Raw genomic sequence first — 26,529 nt, 5'->3', positions numbered from 1 at the left:
CTCCATGCAACATGTGCCCTCCATAATATCCACCACCAGGCCCACCCAAACCCCCCAACTCCCTCCTCTCCAAAACCCTCAGTTTGTTTCTCAGTGTTCACAGTCTCATGATTTGTCTCCCCCTCCAATTTCCCCTAACTCACTTCTCCACTCCATCTCCCAATGTCCTCCGTGTTATTCCTTATGCTCCACAAGTAAGTAAAACTATATGATAATTGACTTTCTCTGCTTGACTTATTGCACTCAGCATAATCTCCGCCAGTCCCGTTCATGTGGATACAAAACTTGGGTATTCATCCTTTCTGATGGAGGCATAATACTTCATAGTATATATGGCCCATAGCTTCTTTATCCATTTGTCTATTGAAGGGCATCTTTACACTTTCCACAGTTTGGCAACTGTGGCCATTGCTGCTATGAACGTTGGGGTACAGATGGCCCTTCTTTTCACTACATCTGTATCTTTGGGGTAAATACGCAGCGGTGCAATTGCAGGGTCATAGGGTGGCTCTCTTTTTAATTTCTTAAGGAGTCTCCACACTGTTTTCCAAAGTGGCTGCACGAACTTGCATTCCCACCAACAGTGTAAGAGGGTTCCCCTTTCTCCACATCCTCTCCAACACTTGTTGTTTACTCTCTTGTTAATGTTGGCCATTCTAACTGGTGTAAGGTGGAATCTCAATGTAGTTTTGATTTGAATCTCCCTGATGGCTAATGATTATGAACATTTTTTCATGTGTCTGTTAGCCATTTATATGTCTTCTTTGAAGAACTGTGTGTTCATGTCTTCTGCCCATTTTTTGATGTGATTATCTGTTTTGTGTGTGTTGAGTTTGAGGAGTTCTCAACCTGAAGCAATTTTGTTTTAGCTAGAGGGCAGGTGTTACTCAGATTTTATGTTAGCAGAATGCTTAGGTACCTAGAGAATATTTCAGAGTATTTCAGTCAATATGTAGACATCAGTCTCCCTGTAGGACTATCCTCAGCTGACTTAGATACTAATGTTTCTGAAACTGGAGCTCTTAGAAATTTCACAAAGCTCTGTACCATTTTTTAATTTGTCCTCTTTAAACAGTTTTATCAGATCTTGAGAACAAATCTGGAAGCATATGCTCCCTGATTTCAAACTATATTACCAAGCTATAGTAATAAAACAATATGATCTGGCATAAAAACAGACACATAGGTCAGTGGTACAGAATAGAGAACCCAAAGATAAATCCATGTATATATGGTCAATTAATTTATGACAAAGGAGGTAAGAATATACAGCAGGTAAAAGATGGTCTCCAATAAATAGTGTTGAGAAAACTGCACAGCCCCATGCAAAAGAATGAAATTAGACCACAGTCTTATACATCACAAAAATTAATTCAAACTAGATTAAAGACTTGAATGTAAAACCTTGAATCATGAAACTCCTAGACAAAAACATAGACAGTGAGCTATTTAATACTGGTTTTAGTGATACATTTTTGGATCTGACTCCAAAAACAAAGGCAACAAAAGCAAAAATAAACAGGTGGGACTACATCAAATTAAAAAGATTTTGGGGTGCCTGGGTGGCTCAGTTGGTTAAGCGACTGCTTTGGGCTCAGGTCATGATCCCAGAGTCTAGGGATCAAGTCCCACTTTGGGCTCCCTGCTTGGCAGGGAGTCTGCTTTTCCCTCTGACCTTCCCCCTCTCATGATCTATCTCTCTCTCTCTCTCTTTCTCTCTCTCTCTCAAATAAATAAATAAATAAATAGAATCTTTAAAAAAAAAAAAAAAACTCTGTATAGCAAAGGAAACCATTAACAAAATGAAAAGACACCCTCAGGGCGCCTGGGTGGCTCAGTGGGTTAAAGCCTCTGCCTTCTGCTCAGGTCATGATTCCAGGGTCCTAGAATCGAATCCCGCATTGGGCTCTCTGCTCAGCAGGGAGCCTGCTTCCCCCCCTCTCTCTGCCTGCTTGTGATCTCTGTCTGTCAAATAAATAAATAAAATATTTTTTAAAAATGAAAAGACACCCTCAAGTGGGAGAAAATATTTGCAAATCATACATCCATTAAGGGGTTAATAAGGGTTTATATAATTTTATATGAAGAACTCTTAAAACTCAGTATCAAAAAGCCCCAAACAATCTGAATTTAAAAAGCGGGAAGAGGATCTGAATAGATTGTTTTCCAAGAAGAGGTACAGTGCCTGGATGCCTCAGTCAGTTAAGCGTCTGACTTTGGCTCAGGTCATGATCTAAGATTCCTGGGATTGAGTCCCACATCAGGCTCCCTGTTCAGCGGGGAGCCTACTGCTCCCTCTCCTTCTGCCTCTCCCCCCTACTTGTGCTTGCACTCTCTCTCTCGCTCTCAAATAAATAAATAAAACCTTAAAAAAAAAAAAACCCAAAACCAAAACAAAGACAATGTACAGATAGCTGGCCAGCAGGCATATGAAAATATTCTCTGCATCACCAGTCATCAGGAAAATGCAAATCAAAACCATGAGATATCACCCCACTACCTGTCAGAATGGCTATTATCAGAAAGACAAGAAATAACAAGTGTTGGTGAGGATATGGAAAAAAGGGAGGATGCTCATACACTGTTGTTGGGAATGTATGTTGGTGCAGTCATTACAGAAAACAGCATGGAGTCTCCTCAAAAATTTAAAAATAGAACTCCCATGTAATTTAGCAATTCCATTTCTAGGTATTTATCCAACGAAGATGAAAACAATAATTTGAAAAAATAAGCATACCCCTATGTTCATTGCAGCAGTATTTGTAACAGTCAAGATATGAAAACAACCTGTCCATTGACAGATGAATAGATAAAGATGTGAGATACATATGGAAATATAGATAGAGGGGTGCCTGGCGGCTCAGGTCATGATCCCAGGGTCCTGGAATTGAGCCCCACGTCGGGCTCTCTGCTCAGCAGGGAGCCTGCTTCCCTTCCCCCCTCTCTCTCTGCCTGCCTGTCTGCCTGCTTGTGATCTCTGTCTGTCAAATAAATAAATAAAATCTTCTAAAAATACAAAAAAAGAAATATAGATAGATAGATATAAATATATATATGTATATATATAGGATAGAGAGAGAGAGAATGAATACTACTCAGCCATGAAAAAGAGTGGAATCTTACCATTTGTGACAACATGGATGAACCTTGATGGAATTATGCTAAGCAAAATAAGTCAGAGAAAAACAAATACCTTATGATTTCACTTATATGTAGAATTTAAAAAACAAAACAAACAACCAAAACAAGGCAAGAAAACCAGACTCATAGATACAAAGAACAGAATGGTGGTTGCCAGAGGGAAGGAGTTTGGGGAAGTGAGTAAAATGGGTAAAGGGGATCAAGAGGTTCAAACTTCCAGGTATAAAATAAGTAAGTCATGGGGATGTAAAATAAAGTATTATAACTATAGTCAATAATACTGTAGAGCATACTTGAAAGTTGCTGAGAGAGTAAATCCTAAAAGTTAACTTTGTATGGTGACAGATGGTAACTAGACTTATTTCAGTGATCATTTTGCAATGTGTATAAATATCAAATCATTATGTTGTAAACCTGAAACCAATGTAATGTTATATGTCAATTATACCTTAATAAAAAAAATTTTTTTAAATAGTTGACCAGTACCTGCCTTTAGCAGCCTTCATTTAGCATTCAGTGAAGAGAGACTGATTTTCCTCTGGGCACAGATAGGCTGTATATATGCGGTGAGGACTGTGCTATGCTGACTATAGGTATGTGTTCATACACCTCACCACCTGCTTCGTATTCATTCTGGCACAGAGCTACAGACTGGCTTTCTGTTCCCCATGCCAGCCAGCTCTAATTAATTTATGTCTTTACCTCTTTGCCATAGCACATTAAGGAAATGGAGTTTCCACTTTAAAACTCAAGTTTATTAAAAATGAAACAACATGGTGATAATTGGTTTTTAAAATGCTTAAAGAAATTCTAAGTGGAAAGCAGGGAACAAGTTGCAGAAGAGGAAGAGAAATGAGGTAATAAAGACAAGGACAGTTAAAAGGAGAATAAAATAACAAAGAAAAGTGGGTAAGGTTGACAGGAGACAAATTGGAAAGGGAGAAAGGGTCAAGGAAGAAGCAGAAGGGAAGAAGAGAGACAGGAAAAGCAATGATACGGACTTGACTAATGGTTTCGACCAAGGAAATAGAAAAAGTGAAGGCCAGAGTAAGAATTAGGGAGAAAAAGAGTCAGAGACATCCATGCCTCAAGACTTGCAGATTATTGGTGGCCTGGGGGAGTGTGGAGAGGGGTAGACCTCTCACTAATGGAGTTAGTTGTTTGAATTCCTTTGGACAATCTGCCAGGGAAACTGTCCCCTGCATATGCTAATTCAGATTCAAAAATAAGAGCTGCCAAGACATTACTGAGCTTGCCTGGCCTGTAATGGCAGCAGAATTCACTGAGGCATATTTAACTTGAACTTTCTAACCAAGGTCTTAAATAAACAGTCACCAGATGTAACTGAAAATTAGAATAAGGCTTTCAGTCGTGAGTGTTCCTGTAGGAAAAGTCTGAAAACCCTTCATGTTGCTTTTTCCAAAGTTTTTAGTCATTGTGGTTTTTAACCCTGGCTGGTATGTTAGCAACTGGTTCATTGCTGGACTCTGAATCCTGCTAGTATTTACTTTTTAACATTGTGCAGGGCAGGGAGACTGGCTCGCACCTGTGATGGAAGTAAAGCCCCATGGCAGGAATGTTCGTGCTATCTGTAACAAAGAAACTTTTGAGGACTTGGATTCTAATGGAACCACCAGAAACTCCTTCCCCCAAAGCTAGGAAATCCAGAGCGGGTCTTCTCAGCGAGCCCAAATCTGCAAAACTAGAGTTGTCAGAGGAAGGTAGAACTGGCAGGAGGCCTAAGAAATCTTGGGAAGGTGTCATTTGGCTTCTGGTCCAGATCCAGAGTCTGGAAACTTGGCACTACCTCCCAGGCTTGCAGTGGATCCTGTGCTGGCAACTGGATGCTTTGTTGAGTCTAGGAATTGATGATCACCAGTTGCTTGTGGGTAGTTTTTGGTATTGAGTAGATGCCTTCTGTTACAGTTGGAGCTAAACGCCCTCCTTGCTTACATGTTTCTTAGGTTAAGTGATAGGTTATGTGATTTTCACTAATGAATAGCAATAATAATCCAGACTGATTTATATTTGTCAATAGGCTGTTTTTTCATATACATACTGCTCTATCTTAATATAGTTAGGTTTGGGTCTCTACAAAATCATGAGGCCCTACCAGGCTCAAGTGTTTCTTTGCTAGATGAAGCTCATTACCTCCAGGTATGCAGAATTCTCATCAGTGGTCAGTTCATTCAAACATACTCTTCAGCAGTCAGGGTGATCAGTGTATCCTGGTTTGCCTGGGACATTTCTGGTTTTAGCTCTGAAGGTTCTCCATTCCAGGAAGCCCCTAGTCCCAGGCAACCCAGAATAGCTGGTCACCTTTTCATCTACTACGTGCTAATATAGCTAGCAGAGACCCTAGAAATCATGGTGACCCCTACCCACTCATTTTAAAGTGCTAGTTAAAACCAAGGAGTCTTCTTTATCAGGTTATTTTCCTTCTCTTTCATGTATTTCCTAGATTGGAGTAGATAATTAAGTACCATGATCGAAGATGTAACCATCAGACTGTGTTAAAGAATAAAATTAAACAAAAAATACTGCAGTGTGCCAATAATCCAGATTGGGATTTAAAAATTAGTCAAAAACACAAAGTGAATCAAAAATTATTATTCAGGACCTGTATACTGTTTGGTACATCAAAGAGATTATTTATAAAATAGTAGCATTTCAGAGAGTTTAAAGAATAAAAATACAAGGGACACACCATCATTCTATCTAGTTCCACCTTTCCCCCCTGGATAATGTTCACAATAACATAAAGGAAAATGTTCATGACAACGTAAAGAAAATGTTCATGACAATGTTCAAAAATAATGTAAATGTTCACAATTGAAGACTAGTCTGAAGGCCAACAAGGTGGTGTGTCTACTTCTGGCACAGCTACTAACAGACCACTGGCCCCAGATAAGCCATTCAATTCCCCAGATCCTAGAATAGTCTTATCTGAAAATGCAAGTGTTGGCAAGAAGTTCCCATGGGACATCTAGCAGAGGAGAACTATTAGAAGTCAGGAGACTCACGCTATAATCTTTGTGTTCCATTTACAACCACATGGCCTTGGGTAAGTGAGTTAGCCTCCTAGTTTCCTCAGACATAAAAAGGAAAGTCATTTATAGCCTACAGAGCATGGTTCTTGTGAAGATCATGATAATGTAGGAAACATGCTCAAACGTCGAATTTTGCTGTCCTACACAGTGGCCCCTACAGCTTAAGGCAGCATTTAACATGGGTCATTATTTAGTAGTAAGGGTTGGTAAACTGTGGCCTGTGAGCCAAATGTGGCCCACTACCTATTTTTGTAAAACACACACACACACACACACACACGTAGAGTAATCAAAACCAGTCATGCTCATTCATTTTCATTTACACCCTGTCAATGATTGCTTTCATGCTGTGACAGCAAACTTGACTAGTTAGGTTGCAACGAAGACTGTATGACCTGCCAAATTTATATGTAGTCTCTAGCCCCTTACAGAACTGCTTTTCTGCTGATCTAACAGAAAGGTTGCAGGTTGATGCTCCAACCTCCAAGGCTTCTCTCAGGTTCTGTGTCACTATATGATCTCAAGCAAATGATTTACTCTCCCTGGTTCTCTGTCTCTCATATTTCTAAAAACAGGGGAGTACAAATCCAACCCCTTCTTTCCTCACAGAAATGATGTTAAGGTAGGTAAGAACACAAAAGCACTGATCTTTTCTAAAATAAAGATTATTTAAATTCAAAGTAGTATTCATAAGGTGGGTGCTGTTAGATGATTCAGAAGTGATGACTGATGTGTGATTATTCTTTGATATTAGATCTCTTGTGTATATCAGTGGGGGATTACTTAGATCAGTGAGAGCATACAGACCCCTGTACCAGGGTACTACATCAAACTAAAATAATGCACCAGAATTGAATTTAATCACAGTATCCAGTCAGGAGTGTGAGTTTTAATTGCTTCTTTATCCCTTTATCCTCTGAAAGACTACCATTAAACATTTACAAGACGTGAACTTCAGATGATGCCAACATCTCTGCTGCGGTCACCTGACAGCTGGCCATTTTAATCCTGGACCGAGAGAGAAGGGCCTTCAGGCACATAAGGAAGGACTTTTCCCCAGACAGAAGAATAGTGGTGGTGGTAGCACATGGGTTGGTTTGCAGAGCAAATACCAGAGATATTTGTTTATGTTAAAACTTTAATTTGTATTTGATTCTTGGACACATGACTGATATCCAGGCTGGATAAGCACACACACAAGTGATTTTCACATCTTTGCCTAGCAAGTGTAAATACTGGGACCTCGTCTTCCCTAAGAACTCCATCAAAGCTCCAGGGAGAATCTCCCTAAAGGAGCAACTCTTAATGTATCTGAAAGCAGCTGCCTAAGGAGACCAAGTCTGATCTTTGAAAGTGACACTGGCCCAGGTGCAGCCCATTTTATAGACCCTACATACGAAACTCCAGATTTATGGCATAGATAAATTAGTAGGCAATCATTTGCTCTATAAAAAGAGTCTTCCCTTTATAAGCTGTTTCACTGCCATGTTCTTTTACTGATCTATTGCCACTAGTGCAGTTCCAATGAAATCTAATTGTTAGAAATGCAGTACACATATGCCTTTTCATTGCTGATCTGGGTGGAAAGATGAAGAGCAGGGTGTACTCAGAATCCCCTTGTGTCCTAAAATGTAGCTTTTGTCCATGTCTTCTGTTCTCAGCCTAGGAGCTTCACGTTACTATCTCAAAATTGGCTGGGAAGAATGGGGTGCACGATTCTTTCTTTTAACAATTAAACAATATTATGTGACTTTGTTGACTACCTCATCCTGATTATCTGCATGAAATATCAAAAAAATGAAGGATCAGTCATACAGGAATAGGCTAACTGGCCTTTGGGTGATGAGCACTATCATATGCCAAGCCGCACTCTGCTTCACTAGCTCATTGAAGCTTAAACAAACCTAAAAGATAGTTGTCATTATTATTATTCCTATATTATAGATGGGAAAATCAAGTCTATATTTTCAGAATTTAAACTCAGTGAGATTGGCTCTATAATTTGTGCTATTAGCCAGTCTGTTTTATTGATGAGTAAAGCAACTTACAGATGCTGAAATGTAGGAGCAAGAACACTACATATTTCCTACTTTTAAGAAGCTGGTATGTCAATTAAAAAGAAGCTAGTAAGAATATCTGCTTCAGCCCATAAGAGAGAAACTGGTATTAGATTTGTCCTTTGCTTTAAAAACAAACAAACAAACAAATAAACGGTGCCTGGGTAACTCAGTCGATTAGGTGTCTGCTTCAACTCAGGTCATGATCCCTCGATCTTGGGATCAAAACCCCACATCAGACTCCTTGCTCAGCAAGGAGCCTGCTTCTCCCTCTGCCTGTTGCTTCCCCTGCTTGTGCTCTCTCTCTCTCTGACAAGTAAGTAAAATCTTTAAAGCAAATACAGTAGAAAACTGTGCAAAATACATCAAAGAGCTAATTTCATACATTGGACAATAGGACAGAATGCAAGAGAAGAGGTAGCTAAACAAAAAAAGTGATCCAGAAATCTTCATAAGTTTCTCTTTGAGTCTTTTGTTGCATTCTGAGCTGAGCATGTATAGGGTTAAAATTCTACAAGATGCAGCAAAGAACAGCTATCAGGTTGCTGGAGGCTGAACAATTCCCAGAGCCCATGGGGCTGGGAGAATGTTTAATTCCAATCAGCCAAAGTGGAACAAACTTGTTGGGTATGTGGTGCATGTGACAGACTGGAGAAGTTCTCTCCCAGCCCTGACTTCTGTGAAAAGAAAGCTTTCAGGGAGACAAGGCATTTCTCCACAAACAGAAGTGATCCTAAAAGCTAAGAGGGACAGTAGCCATTTTGACAATCCATTGATCATAGGCAGAGTGGGTTTTGCCCTCAATAAGCAGAATGGATTTAGATGTCTGTTACCAAGCATGAAATGTTGAATTAGAAGAAAGGGAAGGATATAATTGTGGAGATGTACATTGCATTCTATTATGGAATCTTATAGAAGGAATTAAAAAAAAAAAAACAGGTTCATGTGAGAAGTTACCTGGAAAGAAAAGACGGGTGATTATGTGGGCATGGGTTATCAGGGGATGGCAGATTCATAGGATTGCCCTTTCCAACCACTCTGTGAGGCTAAGACTCCCTATCCTGTGGTCTTCATCTTTCAGATGAAGGGATGAATTCAGCACAAGGCAAAAAAAAAGTCTACTGATCCTCTCACCAGACTCTTTTGCTTCTAATCATCATCATAACCTTTAAGCCGAACTTTATTCATCTGTAAAATGAGGATAATAATAATTAGAGAATCATTATGATGATTTGATAAGATAATGAATGTCAAATACTTAGTTAAGGCCATGGAACATAGAAAGTACTTAGTAGATCCTGGCTAAGATTATGGTCATGATTTTGTTACCTTTTTCATCACTAAATGATATGTCATTATACAGAACCAATGTCCTGGAGACAATAATTAGGAGTGCCATTTCCCAGTCTCTGTACCATGCCCATAGTGAGAGACATGCTCATAAACAGTCTTTACTGCATTAAAATCAGTGACTTGGAGAGAACAAGGCTTTTTCCTTTTTGAATTTCATCTGTGACATCCCAAGTAGTTTTGGATGTAATCTTAGTCAACTCCCTTTCTACAGATATACTCTACTAGATGGAAAGTTCTGTGAAATTCCGTGAGAGCAGACACGTTTAAGTTATGCCCACCATTGTTTGCCCAGGGCTTAGCAAGGTACTTGGTACTTAGTAAGAGTTCAGTAGATAACAAATGAATGAACATGATCTGCTTTTCAAAAGCTGTATATCCAGGCCATGTTTGGCAGAATCCCTAGGGCCTGTCTTGCTGTGCAGCAATGAGTTCGACATTGGAAATGTCACTGTGATCATCCTAAGTAGTCATTTAACTTATTTATAATAACAGAACAATTGTTTCTATTCTGTATGAGATTATCTTTTTATTTTATTTATTTGACAGAGTGAGAGGGAGAGAGAGAGCACAAGCAGGGGGAACATCAGGCAGAGGGAGGGGAGAAGCAGACTTTCTGCCGAGCAAGGAGCCTGATGAGGGTGGGACTCGATCCCAGAACTCTGGGATCATGACCTGAGCCAAATGCACATGCTTAACCAACTAAGCCACCCAGGCACCCTATTCTGTATGAAATTAAACAAGAAATAATTCATGCTTCATGTTATGTATCCTTCATAATGAGGTCTTCTTACCAGTTTAATTAGTAAAGGACTGTATATTTTTATCTTTGTCGAGAATTCTAAAGTCTTTAAGTAAAATGACTTAGGAGATGAAACAGTAGGACTCCTGGTATTATTTATAAATTTTGTGCTGGAAACTATTTCAGGGTTCGTAGCAGCAAGTCTCAAGCACTATTTACCTTACCCAGTAATTCAGAGTTTCAGCATAAGTGATGGAACAGCTAATGACATGTTATCCCACAAAGTAGCATTAGCTTCCTTTGTCATCCTTGGCCTTTTTTATTTTTTTCTTAAAGAACACACAGAAATGTGTGAATTGCAATTTATCTCACCACAGAGGCATTTAATCAAATGTACTATAACTATATTTTGGGTGGCTATTGAGAATAATCACTATTTCTTCATTATAAGAATTTCCTTAAAATTATATTAATGAGGGCCAACCATAAATGCACTGGAAATTTAGTTACATTTAAATCTTAAATTTGCACCATAGCCTTGTAGATTCTCTATAAGTAGATTGCCATGGGCCAGGATCTTTTCACAAGTGTTAGCATCTAATGGATAATTCTGGAACTGATGTTTTTCTTTACGTGAAATATATTTGCATTAAATGCATATTCATTTCCAGGCTCCTTCTTAAACACTTACTTCTTTTGTTTTGGAATTCACAAAGCTTTTTGTGTTTAGCTTATTTTTTCCTTCACTGAGTAATAATTTTTAGAAAGTTATATTTTAGAAGGTTTTATGTGAAAAGAAAGTTTCATCCTTCTAGTAGATAGTCGGCTAAAGGGGCTACATTTAACTGCCAAGTGGGAACCTCTCAGGTGACCAAGAAAGAAAAAGCTTATTTGCATAAATAAAATGAAAGCTCAATAGATGAGCCAATTATTTACCAAAATATTCACCATCTAATTGGTGAATTCAACATCTGATTTTGCTCCATTTTCAAGGATGATGGCTTGAGGCAAGAATTATTCACCATGTGTCTATTATTGTTTTTTCCTTGGAAGCTGAGGTGGAGGAAAGTTTACTAATATTTGCAGCATTTACTAATATTTTGCAGCATTTGTCATCTTTTTGTTGAACCGCCTGCCTTGCACAAAATCATGGACACACTTATTTTGGATAAATTTATGCTGACACATAAATGAATATGGAGAATAGAAAGAAATCAAGAGACTCTCACTCCCAGATCAGTTGTCTTCATTGGCTTAAGCTACTTCTAAATTGATTCACATAACACCATCTTCCTGGTTTCTGGATATGATACATGTTATTCATTAGTACTTAAATTTTATTATATTTTTAAGATAGCCTCTTTTCAGCTGGGATTGTTTTTAGTAGTAAAACTTTATTTTATATATGGTTTCCTATTTTCCATAGTGTATCTTCTTGTGACCTTGACACTATGGTATCTAGAAGTGAAAACAAGCCCATCTCGGTGCAGGCTCATGGTCCATCCAGCCCATAATTCTGCTTCTGACAACGGCCCCCAGAGGAATTTTGTGGAGATCTTGGCTATCCAGTTTGACATGCCCTAAAATTATCAAGTGTACCCTCTCAACTAGCCTCATTTCTTTGAAACCAAGTATGGCTTCATCAGTGGTGAATTTATACTTGCTACCCTAAAAGGTGCAATTTTAGCCTGTCCTACTTATTGGGGGGATAATGGAGATCCACAGTGTAACTGGAAAGGCATTTGCAGGCTTTCAAAACTGATTCCAATTCCAAATAATGATGCCAGCCCTCAGGTGGACTTCCTTGCAAAGAAATACCTGTTGCTTTTTTTCTTTGTGTGATAGCCAGTTAGTTCTGTATGCACAGCAAACACTCGCTTCCACAGCAAGCCAACCTTTTTGGTTGTAGCATAGTTTAATCAAAGGTTCTTTGAATAGGTAGAAAACTCCTTTCTCTTTTCTTACAACCTTTTTTATTTTTTTTTAACTTTTTACTCATCATAAAGAAGCCAAGGCTTCCTCTTACAAAAGCCATGATTTCTTTTTCCTTATAAACTATGTGTTAAAGTGCTTGGATTTTATAACTCCATTAGCCTGGCCATGTGGAAGTGAGACTTACTGGTCAGAGGCTCATAGAGTCTCCCCTTGTGACCGCTTTCAGGAACAGACATCCTCCTGTCAAACAGTTGGCCTTCAATACCATAATCATTGAATAGTGGGTGGCAAAATTGGGGCTCCCGCTCTCCCATGTCACCCAGGCATTTCTGCAGTACTCCTGCCAACCAGTCTTGGAGAATTATTAATATTCAGTATGGGAAATAAGTCTAGAACAGCATGTCCATGTAATACTTCCAATTTGTCTCATTTCCTTTGCCTCTGCTGGCCAAAAGAATGGGAGGTGGCAAGCAGAGACAAAGGTTTGTATCTTTTTTTTAATTAAATTTTTTATTTTTTTATAAACATATAATGTATTTTTATCCCCAGGGGTACAGGTCTGTGAATCGGCAGGTTTACACACTTCACAGCACTCACCATAGCACATACCCTCCCCAGTGTCCATAACCCCACCCCCCTGTCTTGGCCCCCTCCCCCCAGCAAACCTCAGTTTGTTTTGTGAGATTAAGAGTCACTTATGATTTGTCTCCCTCCCAATCCCATCTTGTTTCATTTATTCTTTTCCTACCCCCCAAACCCCCCACGTTGCATCTCCACTTCCTCATATCAGGGAGATCATATGATAGTTGTCTTTCTCCGATTGACCTATTTCACTAAGCATGATACCCTCTAGTTCCATCCACGTCGTCACAAATGGCAAGATTTCATTTCTTTTGATGGCTGCATAGTATTCCATTGTGTATATATACTGCGTGTTCTTTATCCATTCATCTGTTGATGGATATCTAGGTTCTTTCCATAGTTTGGCTATTGTGGATATTGCTGCTGTAAACATTCGGGTGCACGTGCCCCAAAGGTTTGTATCTTAACACCTGCTTTCTATTGCACAGTAGCTTCATAGCTTTTTTTGCATCTGTAGCCAGAAATCAAAATCTGTTCATTTGAGCAGAATTAATGGAAAACCCAGGATAATTTTAAGGCTTTCATTGTAAATACTGCACTAGAAACAATCTTTAGTCTTTTTAACTCCAAGACCCACGTACATTGAATGTTCTGACAGTACATTCTGTCAGAAACCATTTTTTAACAGATGTTTCCTTTTTGAGCATCATTCCCCAAGTGTGGAGAGAAACTGCAGAAAAGCATTTATGAGGAATCACATTGGCTCAGATAGGTGGGACTTTTACTGACAAGAGGCTATGGAAGTGGATAATAAGTTCTATATGGACAAAGGGAGAATAATAAATTGGGACCAATATATAACAAGGAGTAAGATTCAAAATCACCCCTCCCAAAGAAGTATCGTTGTTATTTTGTGTTACAAAAATGGACAGAAGCACAGAGTGGTATGGGTGTTTCTCTCCAGCTATATATGAAGCTATAAATACACACACACACATAAATAATAAACTCAAAGATAAGGACCTTATCATATACGAATGTGATTATTCACCTAAGGTTTGTAGGTAGAAGGTACTAAATTACAATTTTCTAAAAGGTAAAATTATGACGCTCATGTGGAAGTTGGAAGGCTGTTCAAGAGGGAAATAAGAATATTAATGGGTTGGCAGAGGTTAAGGACAAGCCCAACATTCTGCACACAGAAACACAGATATAGATATATATCAGTGCTTGGTCAGTGCTTTTGTTTGTTAGGGTGCTCATGGATAAAATTATAGATGGTGACTATGAGAAATTTAACTTAAAAGAAGTCTGAATGTGATTTTTCTTTTATAGTTTGTAGATGCGTGGTATTACAATTTTCTAAAAGGTAAAATCATGGTGTTTATGCAAATAGAAAATAAACACATGTCAAAGAATTTTATTCAATTAATTAATAAGGAATCCAGTAAGATAGTAATACCAATTTATAGAGCATTTGAGAAACTAGGTAATTTAATAAAGAAATATTAAGTTAAGTTCTTATTTAGAAATAAGAACCTACTTGGCAAGAGCTAAGAGTAGTATCCCTGGAAAGCAGACTTTACTTACCAAAAGTTGCTGTAGAGAGAGGATAAAACCAATCAATATTCTTCTCTACTTTTGTCCAATTTGATATTTAATAAATTCTTTCATTTATCCATTTAGTGGGTCAGCAAATATTTATTGAGGTTCTATTACATGCTAGGCATTGGGAAGTGGGACAAAAAGACAAAGTTCTTGCACTTATAGAGCTTATATCCCAATGGGAAAGACAGGCAGCAAATGATAAAACCGTTACAAGAATAATATACTTTTAGGACCACCTGGGTGGCTCAGTCGGTTAAGCATCTGCCTTTGGCTCAGGTCATGATCTCAGGGTCCTGGGATCGAGTCTCAGGCCAGGCTCCATGCTCAGTTGGGACCCTGCTTCTTCCTCTGCCTGCCTCTCTCCCTGTTTCTGCTGACTCTTGTGTTCTCTCTCTGGCAAATAAATAAATAAAAACTTTAAAAAAATATGTACCTTAAGACAGTGAAAAGTGGGATAATGAGAGATCAGGGTGGAGGAGTTCTAGATAGAACCATCCAGAAACTCTCAAGAGGACTGGCAGGCCCTTGAGAGTGTGGCCCAGACAGAGCAGAGGACTTGGTGACAGATGGTCTCTGCTGTTCATCTTCTGATAGGTGGTCCCAGGCTGTCCACTGTATGAACATAATTCAAGTCTTCACTGTTTCATGATCCAGGACACCTCGTATTTGAATTTCTGTCTTTAAGTCATGAGGCAGAAATAGGTATGGGGGGCCAGACCAGTGAATGGAATAAATTGTGCAAATTGTTTCCCACTAGGGAGAAAGTAGTTAAAGATTCCTGGGATAGAGCAGTGAGAGTAGGTAGAGAACACTGGTTAAGGGTACAGTTTTTAGATCAGAGACACCTGGATTTGAATCCTATCTCTACCACTTATTACTGTATGACTTTAGAAAGTTCCTTAAATCTATTTTCCATCTGTTAATGACACATGATGACCATCCCTTCATGGGCTTACTGGGAGAACTACATGGAATAATCTCCTAAAGCCTTAAGCGCACAGGAAGCACTCAACAAACAGTGTCCTTGTTACTCCTCCTATGTGTGAGTCTGTAGTACCAGCTTCATGCAGCAGGGATTAATTAGTCTTGCTGCTGCTCTGTAGTGTTTAACTTTATGGAAGGATGAATCATTATCACAGAGTTCAGGTACATGTGAACGGGAGCTCACCAGGTCTGGCGGTGTTGACTTAAACTATGTAGTCCAGGTTATCCCAGCAGCCAATCCAAGCTTTACAAAGAGAAGCTACAGACTTATGCCTGAACCTTTTTAGCACAGACTCGGCAATTCTTGGATAAATTAAGAGTCTAGAAACTAAAATTATAATACTTTTTATGGAGTTTTGATTGGAGATTTTTTTCCCTTCCCTTTCTTGTCTTGTCCTTTCTGTGTTTTTGTTTTTGCTTTTGCTTTTGTTTTCCTTTTTCGCTTAGAAGTTGCTTTCTTTTCTGGAGAGCTATGGGTTAGGAAGCTATTAATTAACTGCTTCTTACTCCAATTTTCAATGAGATTTAATAGCATAGGGATAAAGCTGCCCTTTTTGAAAAGAAAGATTAAATGTCTACAAAGTCCATGAATTGATTTTCTAATTGTTTTGGCAATAATGTTTTTCATTGATAATGTTGCTAAAAGAAATAATAATTTTAATTAAAGTTTAAATGTCTTTTTAGATTTTATAGATACTAGGGGGACCATTTTCTTGCAGGGAATAAGTTAAGACCATAACATTCTTCTCTAACCCCACAATTATGATCAGGGGAATGTCTGTAATCCATTCCATTGCAATTAAATTGCATACCCCAGACTGTTCAAGATCTGTTTATAAAGGAGAAATGGATTTTCCACAGCTGATTGCCTGTTAGTGCATCTTTCATGCAACATTGCAGCAGCCAATGTATGTGCTGAAATAACAGACTTGAATTTAAACTTTCAAAGCTTTCAAATGTCTTTCAAAAACTTCTCATTGCATGAATTGCCTAATTTGTGTACATGAAAATCCACTGATTACAAATGAATGAGAGTCAACCTATGAAAAGAGGAGGATATGAGAATCTTTGTATATTTGCTCCGCCCCCACCCCGATCTTTTCAGGAATTAGCAGGTATTCAATCTTGTTCCAATATCCTGCACAACCACAGTCTGAGATCTCTCTGTGAAAATTGGAATCTGCTGTGAACAGTATGGGGCAGGTTGGATATTTCTTACAATATTCATTGGACCATCTTCACCCAGTCACACAGCTGGAAAATATTTTCTGACATGAATGTTTATAGAAAAAGATTCAGAGAGGAGAGAAAGGGATGGGAAGGAGGAGAAGGAAAAATAATCCAAACAGGCTGAGGTGGGGTCATATAGAATAGACATCATGGCCCAGCTATTTCATCTTTAAGAACACTTGTCAGAACTTTAACTTACTAAATTCGAACTTTAAGTCCCTCCAAGTTGCATTTAATTGATCAAGTTGCTGTGTATATATCGGGTCATCCCTACGGATCTCTGACATCTGTAATAAAGTATTAATTGAATGCCTACTAATTTTGACCAGAACCTTGAAAGTCAGATCCTAGGAGCCCCATTTCATGAGTGAGAAAATTAAGGCTAAAAAGGCCTTATATGATTCACCCAAAGTCACCCAGTTATTAAGCAGAAGAGTTTGAATTTGAACCTAGGCCCATCTGACTGTAACATCTGTGTTCTCAGCTATATCTCCCTGTGTAGGTCTACCTTCTTGGCTGACATACTCAAGGATACATGTCTTCACATCCTTAAATTCCAAGTGTCCCTTAGAAATAATTTCCTAACAGTGAACTACCCTAATAATGCTGTAGTTTTTTTCCAGGGGGTGAATGTTGGCCTTCAGAGCAGACTCCTTCCTACCAGCTTTCTATTTCTAAAAAGCGTTTGATGATTCCCTGTTCAGAGCTCATATACCTGTCAAAAGAGACTGCAGTTTATCCCCAGGGAGAGTTAACATTCCCTCCACCCAAGAGAGCATGTCAGGTGCTCTCAAAATTGAAATGCAGGCTCTCCCTCAGGTCTTTTAGATTAGTAGCTGTCACTGATAAAATGTCTCCTTGGAATTGCAGAGACAAAGCTGCAAGGCAGCCAACAGGCCCACCTCCTATCGCCTGTGGTTATCAGCATTCTCATTGGTAATATCAGATTTTCTGGAGTTGTTTTAGTTATATAAAATGTTCATGGGAACTTCGAAGATCTCTGAGGAAATGCCTTCTGTAATGCTCCAGTTGTGAGGGGAGGCAGCCAAATTCCCACCCATCTGGCAGGCAAGTTCTTTCAGTCTGAGACTGAACGGGAATTTCAGAGGCCTGGAGAGGGCACACACAAGTCTATCTTGCTTCTATTTTTTCAGTCTGGAATTTGGAGCCTTTCCCATAACCCATCATGCAGTATCTTTAAGAAGCGCTGGATTGCAGGAAAACAACCCCAAGTGAGCCATACTCTGTCTACTGGAGTGAAATGTCCTTTCCTGTTTCTTCGTATACATGATTCTAATTCATCTTCCATCTACCCTCGGTGACTTTCATTCCTTGAACTTCACTCTTGACTTTGTCCTTAACTTGTACATGAATTTGTATTCCACCTGAAGCTCTCTAGGATCCAGACAGCATATGCTCCTCACAGGCTCAGCTGGTTCTAAAATGTCACAGTTTCTGTTAAAATGCTTCTTGCTCCTACCAAAGTAAGCAAACAGATTTGTCTCTCCTGGGTGTGCTGTGAGATCATGACATAAGGAATCTTCTGGTTTTAAAATGGACCTCTGGCCTTTTCACTGGGAATTTTGATTATCTTCATCCATATGCTTTCTAGAGAATTTCAGAAACTAGGATATTCTCATGTGGCCCTGGTCTTTGTCACCTGCCCCCAGATGATACCTCTTCTCTAGCCTTCTCTTCACCACCATGATGTTTACACAACTCCACCTCTACATTCCTCTGGAGATGTCCCTAAGATGGAACTCTAATCTCCCTGCCTTCCTGCCCTTTGGTTCCCAAAGTCTCCCCATTCCATCTATTTTCAGCTTAATACATTACATCTATTTTCAGCCTAATATTCAGGGCTTTCCACAGTTGGTTACCAAGAATTTATCTGCCAATAATTAACCTAAGTTACCCACACAAACACATCACCCAAAGTGGAATGCTCACATACTCTTTGACTTGGAATGTCCTCACCCCATCTCTTGTCTGTTGATATCTTAAGTACTTATGTTAAAATTCTCTTTTACCACTCCGTATCAATCCTGACCTTTCTCTGTTGTGGCCCTAGAGACTGTTTTGGACTGCATATTAACAAATCACTCCTTCCCTCTGGCTCATGATTGGGTTTGGCCATGGGGAGGCCCCATAGGATACAGGACGCACCGGCAGGAAACTGATTGGTTCCCTGACTTCTACAAATAGCCATGGCTCCCCTGGTGACCCTCTCCTGAAGCCAGAGCTGCTCTCTTTGCCTTCCAAGCCTAGGAGTGGTAATGTCTCTTTCTTGCCAGCCTTGGGATGCTTCAGCGTCTCTTCTGAGCTTTATTTAACCCCAACCACTCTTTGTAAATAGTCCTTTCATCAAATTCTCCACATTACTTTTTTGGAGGACCCATCTTTTTCCTACAAGGACACTGACTGGTACAGCACATTCAAGGCCCAGTTCACTCATAAAATTCACCAGTTTCATTCATTAGCTCAACAAATACACATTCATCTTTTATTTGGCACTATATTATAAGCATTGGTGACAGAGCAGAGAGCAAAGCAGAGGTATTACCTTCAGAGGGTTTACAGTATAGTGGGGAAATCAGATGTCAAACATAAAATTATAACAAAAGGTGGTGGAGATTATAAGAGAAGTATGGAGTGCACACAGCAAGAGGACCTAGTCTAGGGGCCAAAGAAGGTCATTCAGATACATGAGGCATCTGCTATTTCTTTGTCCTTTCCTCATGGCACTCAGTACATTCTGTGTTATTATTGCTTGTGGACACTCTGTCAAAAGCTCTCTTTTGAAAGACAGAAGCAGCTGTGTCTTTTTCATCTTTACGTCTGCCTCAGCACTTAGACCACTGCCCAGAGAATTGTAGGAACTCAAGTACAATTGCCCAGTTGAACTGGACCGAACCTTCTGAATATTTGTGAACTTCAACTCCAGCCCATCCACTGACGGTTTTACATTATCAGGCTGGATGATGGTAAGATCCCACTTTTTCAGAGCCATGGGCTAACAGAAAACATGTTTTACCAGTTTAGAAAGAAAAACCATTGAATTGGAAGGACTTTCCTCCACACGGGTGAAGGGTTTGATAGGCATTGTCAGCTTAATACACCCTGTTTTGGATATTTCCTGGCAGGCACTGGAGTCATTAGTTGTCAGAGGTAACCACTGAATTTTTCTTTTATACTTTTTTTTTTTTTGCTTCACTGGCTTATATTTGTTTAATAGCACTATAGCTGAACTCAGTGTGAAATATGAATGGAGATAAATCCAAATTCTACTTCAGAACAAGAAGTTTAGGGACTTAGATAGAGGTAAACCTTGGCACGAAGTTTTAAAAACTTGGGCTGGGATAGAGAAAATCTAGACAGCATGCTAAGGCCACGAAGATCATAGGAACAAGGACAGGGTCCAATCCACAGGGCAGGAAGTAGAGGACTATAGGAAGAGAACTCTACTAACATGGTAGACCAGAAGTTTATAGACACATTCCTCCCCCCAAAAACTATTTTGGATAAAACTATAACTGTCTTTCTATAATACATGGCTTAATGAGGCAAAGTAAGGAAATTCCTCAGAGATGAAAAATGATAAAGCAAGAATTTATAGAGGTAAGAAAACTCTGGAGCCTGGCATTTGTGTGAGGATATCTGCCAATCTGTTTCCCTGGATCATGGTTTTGAATGAGCAGTGAGTGCATCTGGAGACAAAAGGATCCTAGTGTCCTTATATAAGATATTGATTAACTTTGACTAAATATGTGAGCTAAGATTTCTAGGGTCTCCACTGATGGAATTGAAATAAAGTGTGTCACCTCCAAACTAGTAGATTGGAGACAAAGAAGGAATGATAGGGGGAAAAATCAACACAGAGGAAGGCAAGAAAGGAAAGGGAGAAAAAAAATAATAAATCTAGAAAACACAATTAACAAATAGAAAGCAAAAACTAGGATGGCATAAATGAATTTAACTTAATAGTAATCACAATCTTCATGAAGAAATTATACTGTCCATGGGGCGCCTGGGTGGCTCAGTGGGTTAAAGCCTCTGCCTTCAGCTCAGGTCATGATCCCAGGGTTCTGGGATCGAGCCCCCCATCGGGCTCTCTGCTCAGCAGGGAGCCTGCTTCCCTTCCTCTCCCTCTGCCTGTCTCTCTGCCTACTTGTGTTCTCTGTCTTTCAAATAAATAAATAAAATCTTACAAAGAAATTATACTGTCCAGTTAAAATTCAGACTGTTAGACTAGATTTTTTAAATTCAGCTTTAAAGTCTTCATAACAGAAGCCTCTAAAAACATAAGGAGAAAGGAAGAGTGCAAGTAAAATAATGGGAGAAGACATATTAGGGTAAAGGAAGAAGGTATGGCTGTATTAAGTATTAGGAAAAACTAACTTCAAGAAAAAAAGCATTACTAAAAATGAAGAGGACAACTACGCATTAATAAAGATGTTCAATTTACCAGGAAGCTGTAACTCTAAATTTGTGTGTCCCTAATAGTGTAAGTTTGAAATACATAAAAAAGAAATTGCTGGAACTGCAAGAAAAAAGAAATCCAAAATCACAGAGGGACAATTTTCACATATCCCTCTCAAAATTGATAGCTCAAATAGAAAATAAATCCGTTAGGTGTTAAGAGATTTGAAGAAACAAGCGTGATCTCATGCATATACACAACACACAGGAATCACGTTCTTTCCACACATGGAACATTTGTAGAAATGGATCACACAATAGGCCACAGAGAAAATCTCAATGGATTGAAAAGAAACTGTATCGTATAACCTGTATTCTCTATCAGTTCAATTAGAAATCAGTAATGAAAAAATAAGGGAACCCCATGCATTTTAAAAATTAGAAAACACATTCTAATGTATGCGTCAAAGAAAAAATCAAACCAGGAATTGGTGAATATTTAGAACTCCGGGATCTTGACCATACTCCTCAGAGTTGGTGGGGTATAGATAGCTGAAGCAGCAGTAGGAGGAACATTGTAGCCTTATTGCTTATGCTGGAGACAGAACACTGCAAAGCAATAAACTGAACATTCACCTCAAGATGTTAGAAAAAGAAAAAGCAAAAGCAAATAAAGCAAAAAGCAAATAAAGCAAATTTTTTTAAAAAGCAAATAAGGAAGAAGGAGGGAAGCAATAAATATGAGTAAACATCAATGGAAGGAAAAGCACTCTATAGTAGAGTGTTCAAAAAAGTTGTCTTTATTTTTTCTTTTCTTTTTCTTTTTTAAAAGATTTTATTTATTTATTTCACACAAAGACACAGCTAGAGAGGGAACACAAACAGGGGAGTGGGAGAGGGAGAATCAGGCTTCCCGCTGAGCAGGGAGCCTGATGCAGGGCTCCATCCCAGGACCCTGGGATCATGACCTGAGCTGAAGGCAGATGCTTAACGACTGAGCCACCCAGGTGCTCCCCCAGCCTTTTTTTCCAAAAGACTAATAAGACTGACAAACTGCTGACAAGACTGATGAACAAAAAAGAGAGAAAACATAACTAATATGGAGAATGAAAAAAAGTTCATTCCTATACATGCAGACATAAACAGAGATAAAAACAGGATATTACTGATAACTTCATGCTGATTATTTTGATTTTGATTATTTTGAATATTTGGGCAAAACTCACACATTCCTAAAAAATATAATTTCCAAAGTTAATTCAGGAAGAAATACAAAATCCCAGTAGCCCAATAACCAGGATAGAAATCAAATCATTAGTTAAAATATTTACCATAAGCAAATTATCAGACTTAAATGGGTTCTTTTGGGTTGTTTTTTTTTTTTAAGATTTTATTTATTTATTTGATAGAGAGAGACACAGCGAGAGAGAGAACACAAGCAGAGGGAGTGGGAGAGGGAGAATCAGGCTTCCTGCTGAGCAGGGATCCTGATGCAGGGTTCCATCCCAGGACCCTGGGATCATGACCTGAGCTGAAGGCAGACGCTTAATGACTGAGCCACCCAGACACCCAGATGCGGGGACTTAGATGGTTTTGTAAAGAGTTCTACAAAAAAACAAAAACAAAAACAAAACAAAACCAGGAAACGAATCATTCTTACACAAACTGCTCCAGAATGTACAAAAGAAGGAACACCTGCCTTTTAATGAATCAGATATATCCTTGATGCTAAAAAAGGATAGCCACAAACAGAAAATGCCGTTTTTTTTAAATGTATAATTTACAATTAGCAACAAAAAGTATGCTCCTTGGAGAAAAGATAACTAACAAAAAGTATGCAAGCTGCATCACAAAACTTTAAAGATGCTACAGAAGACTTCAATAAATAGAAACATTTTCATGGATAAGAACACAATATCCTAATATAAAGATGTGAGTTCTCCTGAAATTGACATGTGGATTAACACAACTTCCATCAAATTTCAAGAATATTTTTTATACAATTTAAAAATGATTCCAGGAGCGCCTGGGTGGCTCAGTGGGTTGAAGCCTCTGCCTTTGGCTCAGGTCATGATCCCAGCGTCCTGGGATCGAGCCCCGCATCGGGCTCTCTGCTCTGCGGAGAGCCTACTTTCTCCTCTCTCTGCCTTCCTCCCTGCGTGCTTGTGATCTCTCCCTCTCTGTCAAATAAATAAATAAAATCTTAAAAAAGAAATAAAATAAAATAAAATAAAAATGATTCCAAACTTCATCTGAAAGATCAGTTAAGAATAGGAAGACATTCCTGAAGGGGAAGGAAGAGAAGGTGACAGAATTTGCTCTGCCAGATTATAAGACATAGAAAGCAGTAGTAACTAAGCTACTAGTAGTAATTAAGATACTTCTTATTCTTAGTATCTAAAATATTTTAAGAATTCCTATAAATCAATAAGAAAAGATAAATCTATTGAAAATGAGCAAAAATAATTTCACAAAAGAGAAAACATAAATGACAAAAAATACGTATATGAAAACATGTTCAATCTCATTAATAATTTTAACAATTAAAGTTAAAACCATAATGAGATAATATTTCATACCCACCAGATTAGCAAATATTAGCCTGACAAGAGCAAGTGCTAGAGAGGATGTAAGACAAGAGGAGGACTCAGATACTGACAGCAGAAGTGCACATTGAAAAGGGCAGCATTTTAGAATTACATGATAAAATCGAGTACACACCTACTATATAGCCCAGGAATTCCATTCCTTTAGTTAGATGCTAAAGAATGCTGCTAGCAACATATAATAATAGAAAACTGGAAGCAACCTGAATGTCCATCATCAGGAAAATGGATAAATAAATGCAATGAAATAATATACAGCAATAAAAAATGAAAATACTACAGTTAAACGTACTGAGTGGGAAAAAGCAAGTCACAGAAATATATCTGGTGTCTATGTTTCAAAGGCAGACAGTGTTAAACAATTATTTACTTACTTGCTTATTTATTTATTTTATTTATTATATGACATATAAACATACAGTGAGACTATTTTTTAAAAAGTCAAGGAGTGATTAACACACAAGCAGAATGGAAAAATGGGTACCTCTGGAGGGAGGAAGGGAGGGATTGGCGAGGGGTGGAGGAACTCATAAAATGGTGTTCAGAGGTACTGGTAATATCTTCCTTGCATTGGACTGTGGACATACGTGTACTTTTTTATATTGTCACCCGTCATGATACGCACTTGCGTTCTCTGCAACCTTATGTGTGTGTAGTTCATGATAAGACAGTATGTCATTAAGTTAATAAGGCCAGAGGATAAAGAACTGCAGTTGGAATCCACAAACTGGGCCCAGGAGGTTCCTAAGGTTGACTAAGGGATGGCAGAGACTCCCCAGGGCTGTGAATCATGGTGAAAGCTAGAAAAAAGCTTCACTAGAGAAAGAAGAAAGCTCATAAGTGGGGCAGAGATACCTGCTGATGTCCTTGGAGGTTGTTGGGAAATCTTATGGAAAGTATCATATCCTTCCCTCCATGATTTGAGAAGAAACCTTGAGCAAAAGAGTGTGGGCTTTCTTTTGTATCCAGGAAGGTACATAATTTGCACTCTGGCAGATACAAAAGCAAATGTTATCTTTTTTTTTTTTAATATTTTATTTATTTATTTGACAGAGAGAGATCATATGTAGGCAGAGAGGCAGGCTTGATCCCAGGATCCTGGGATTATGACCTGAGCTGAAGGCAGAGGCTTTAACCCACTGAGCCACCCAGGTACCCTGCAAATGTTATCTTTTTATAAATAAATAGGATATTTGTATCAGTTACTTAAACAAATAAATGTTTATTTTCCTTTATGTGGCCAATAGTCCAGAAGTAGGCATTGGAGAGCCTGTTCAGTGGCCTAGCGATGTTTTCTAAATCCAGCCTCCTTTTGTCCTTACACTTGGCCCTTTTTAGTGTGGGAGCTTTTAGCCCCATGTACTTCCAAACTTTTTATCTACTTTTTTTTTTTTTTTATCTACTTTTAACACAGCACAAGGGCATTTTCCTGACTCTTGTTGGGAAAGTAAAGACTTTCCTAGAACTCTCCTAAAGCCTGCCACTCACATCCTTGTAGTAAGTATGGTGTCCACTTGGCCATTTCTTGCTGCCAGACAGCCTGGGAGAGTAATGATTTTGCATGGTAGCCTGCACAGTAGGACCAGGAAGAGTGAAGTGGGGAAGAGTAGTTTCTGAGCAGTGGTTTCTGAGCAGTTCTTCCACATCTCTGTCGAAGTACTTCGCTAAGAATTCTTCCTCTTCCTGAGATCAAGAGTCTCTTACGGTTTGTCTCCATAAGAGTTTCTAAATCTCAGAAAACAAACTGAGGGTTGCTGGAGGGAAGGAGGGTGGGAGGGATGGGGTGGCTGAGGGATGGGTACGGGGGAGGGTATGTGCTATGGTGAGCGCTGTGAACTGTGTAAGACTGATGAATCACTGACCTGTACTCCTGAAGCAAATAATACATTATATGTTAATTAAAAAAAATTCTTTCTCTTTCCTTCCCAGGAGCCAGTCTAGTTGATGACCTCTATAAATATTTCTCCTTCCATCACTCCCATGGAGATACCATGACTGTCATGGATCCAAAGCAGATGAATGTGGCTGCTGCTGTTTGGGCTGTTGTCTCTTACGTCATCGCAGACATGGAGGAAATGCTGCCCAGGTCTTAACGAGAAAAAGCAAGCAAGCACTTGTGTCCTTTCTGGCCAGGAATTCTAGAAATGCAGTTCCAGGAAGTCCCTCTTCAACGAACAGTTTGATCTCACCTTATCCATTTTCAGAGTTTAATACTTTATCATACTTTCTGTTACCATCTTTCTCAATACTTTCCAAATTCTCTGTTTCTAAAGGACGAAATGATCCCCACTCCCACATACAGTCAAAATATGGTAGGGATCACAGTGGGGACCTTTTTTTATACCACCTGTGAAAATTACTGTTTCTGCTTTGAAGATAAATACTCAATAAAAATTTGGAAGATCTCTGGTTTTCATGTTTGTGTTCATAAACATTGAATCAAATACAGTGACACCAATTTTTATGTTATTTTTTGATGGAGTCGAGGAATTCAAAATTGTAGTATGGTCTTAACTGAATGTGTAGAGGCATTTGACTTTCTAATTTGTACATTTTCATCTCACTAGAATTTTTAAAATGATATGTGAGTTTTTTAACTAACAGGAAAAAAAGATGTCACCATTTGGAGATAAAAATCAAGTATATATAATCTAGTTGCCTTACTAAACGTAAGTACTACGGCCTATCACCAGGTAAGTGATGATAATATTTTACATTTATGTTTTACATATTTCATACAGTATTTCTATGAAGTTGGGGCTTATTCCCATTTTTCTGTTAGTGCAGTTGAGACCCAGCGAGGATAAATAATACTTACAGAGCCT

At 38.8% G+C, this 26,529-nt stretch overlaps 1 protein-coding gene across 1 annotated transcript in view; it reads left to right on the top strand.

The window, feature by feature from the left end:
• CPQ (carboxypeptidase Q) overlaps positions 1-26,109 on the top strand; it is a 450,704-nt gene extending 424,595 nt beyond the window's left edge. The window contains exon 8 of the mRNA XM_044245247.1: positions 25,634-26,109. Coding sequence (XP_044101182.1) covers positions 25,634-25,797 — 164 coding nt within the window. The 3' untranslated portion in view covers positions 25,798-26,109. The remainder of the gene's footprint in view (positions 1-25,633) is intronic.
• Positions 26,110-26,529: the final 420 nt, after the last annotated feature.

This window comes from Neovison vison, chromosome 4, assembly GCF_020171115.1.
Source record: "Neovison vison isolate M4711 chromosome 4, ASM_NN_V1, whole genome shotgun sequence".
In the NCBI taxonomy this organism is placed as follows: Eukaryota; Metazoa; Chordata; class Mammalia; order Carnivora; family Mustelidae; genus Neogale; species Neogale vison.
The sequence above is the reverse complement of the archived record's forward strand: the minus strand, read 5'-3'. Positions and strand labels throughout refer to the sequence as shown.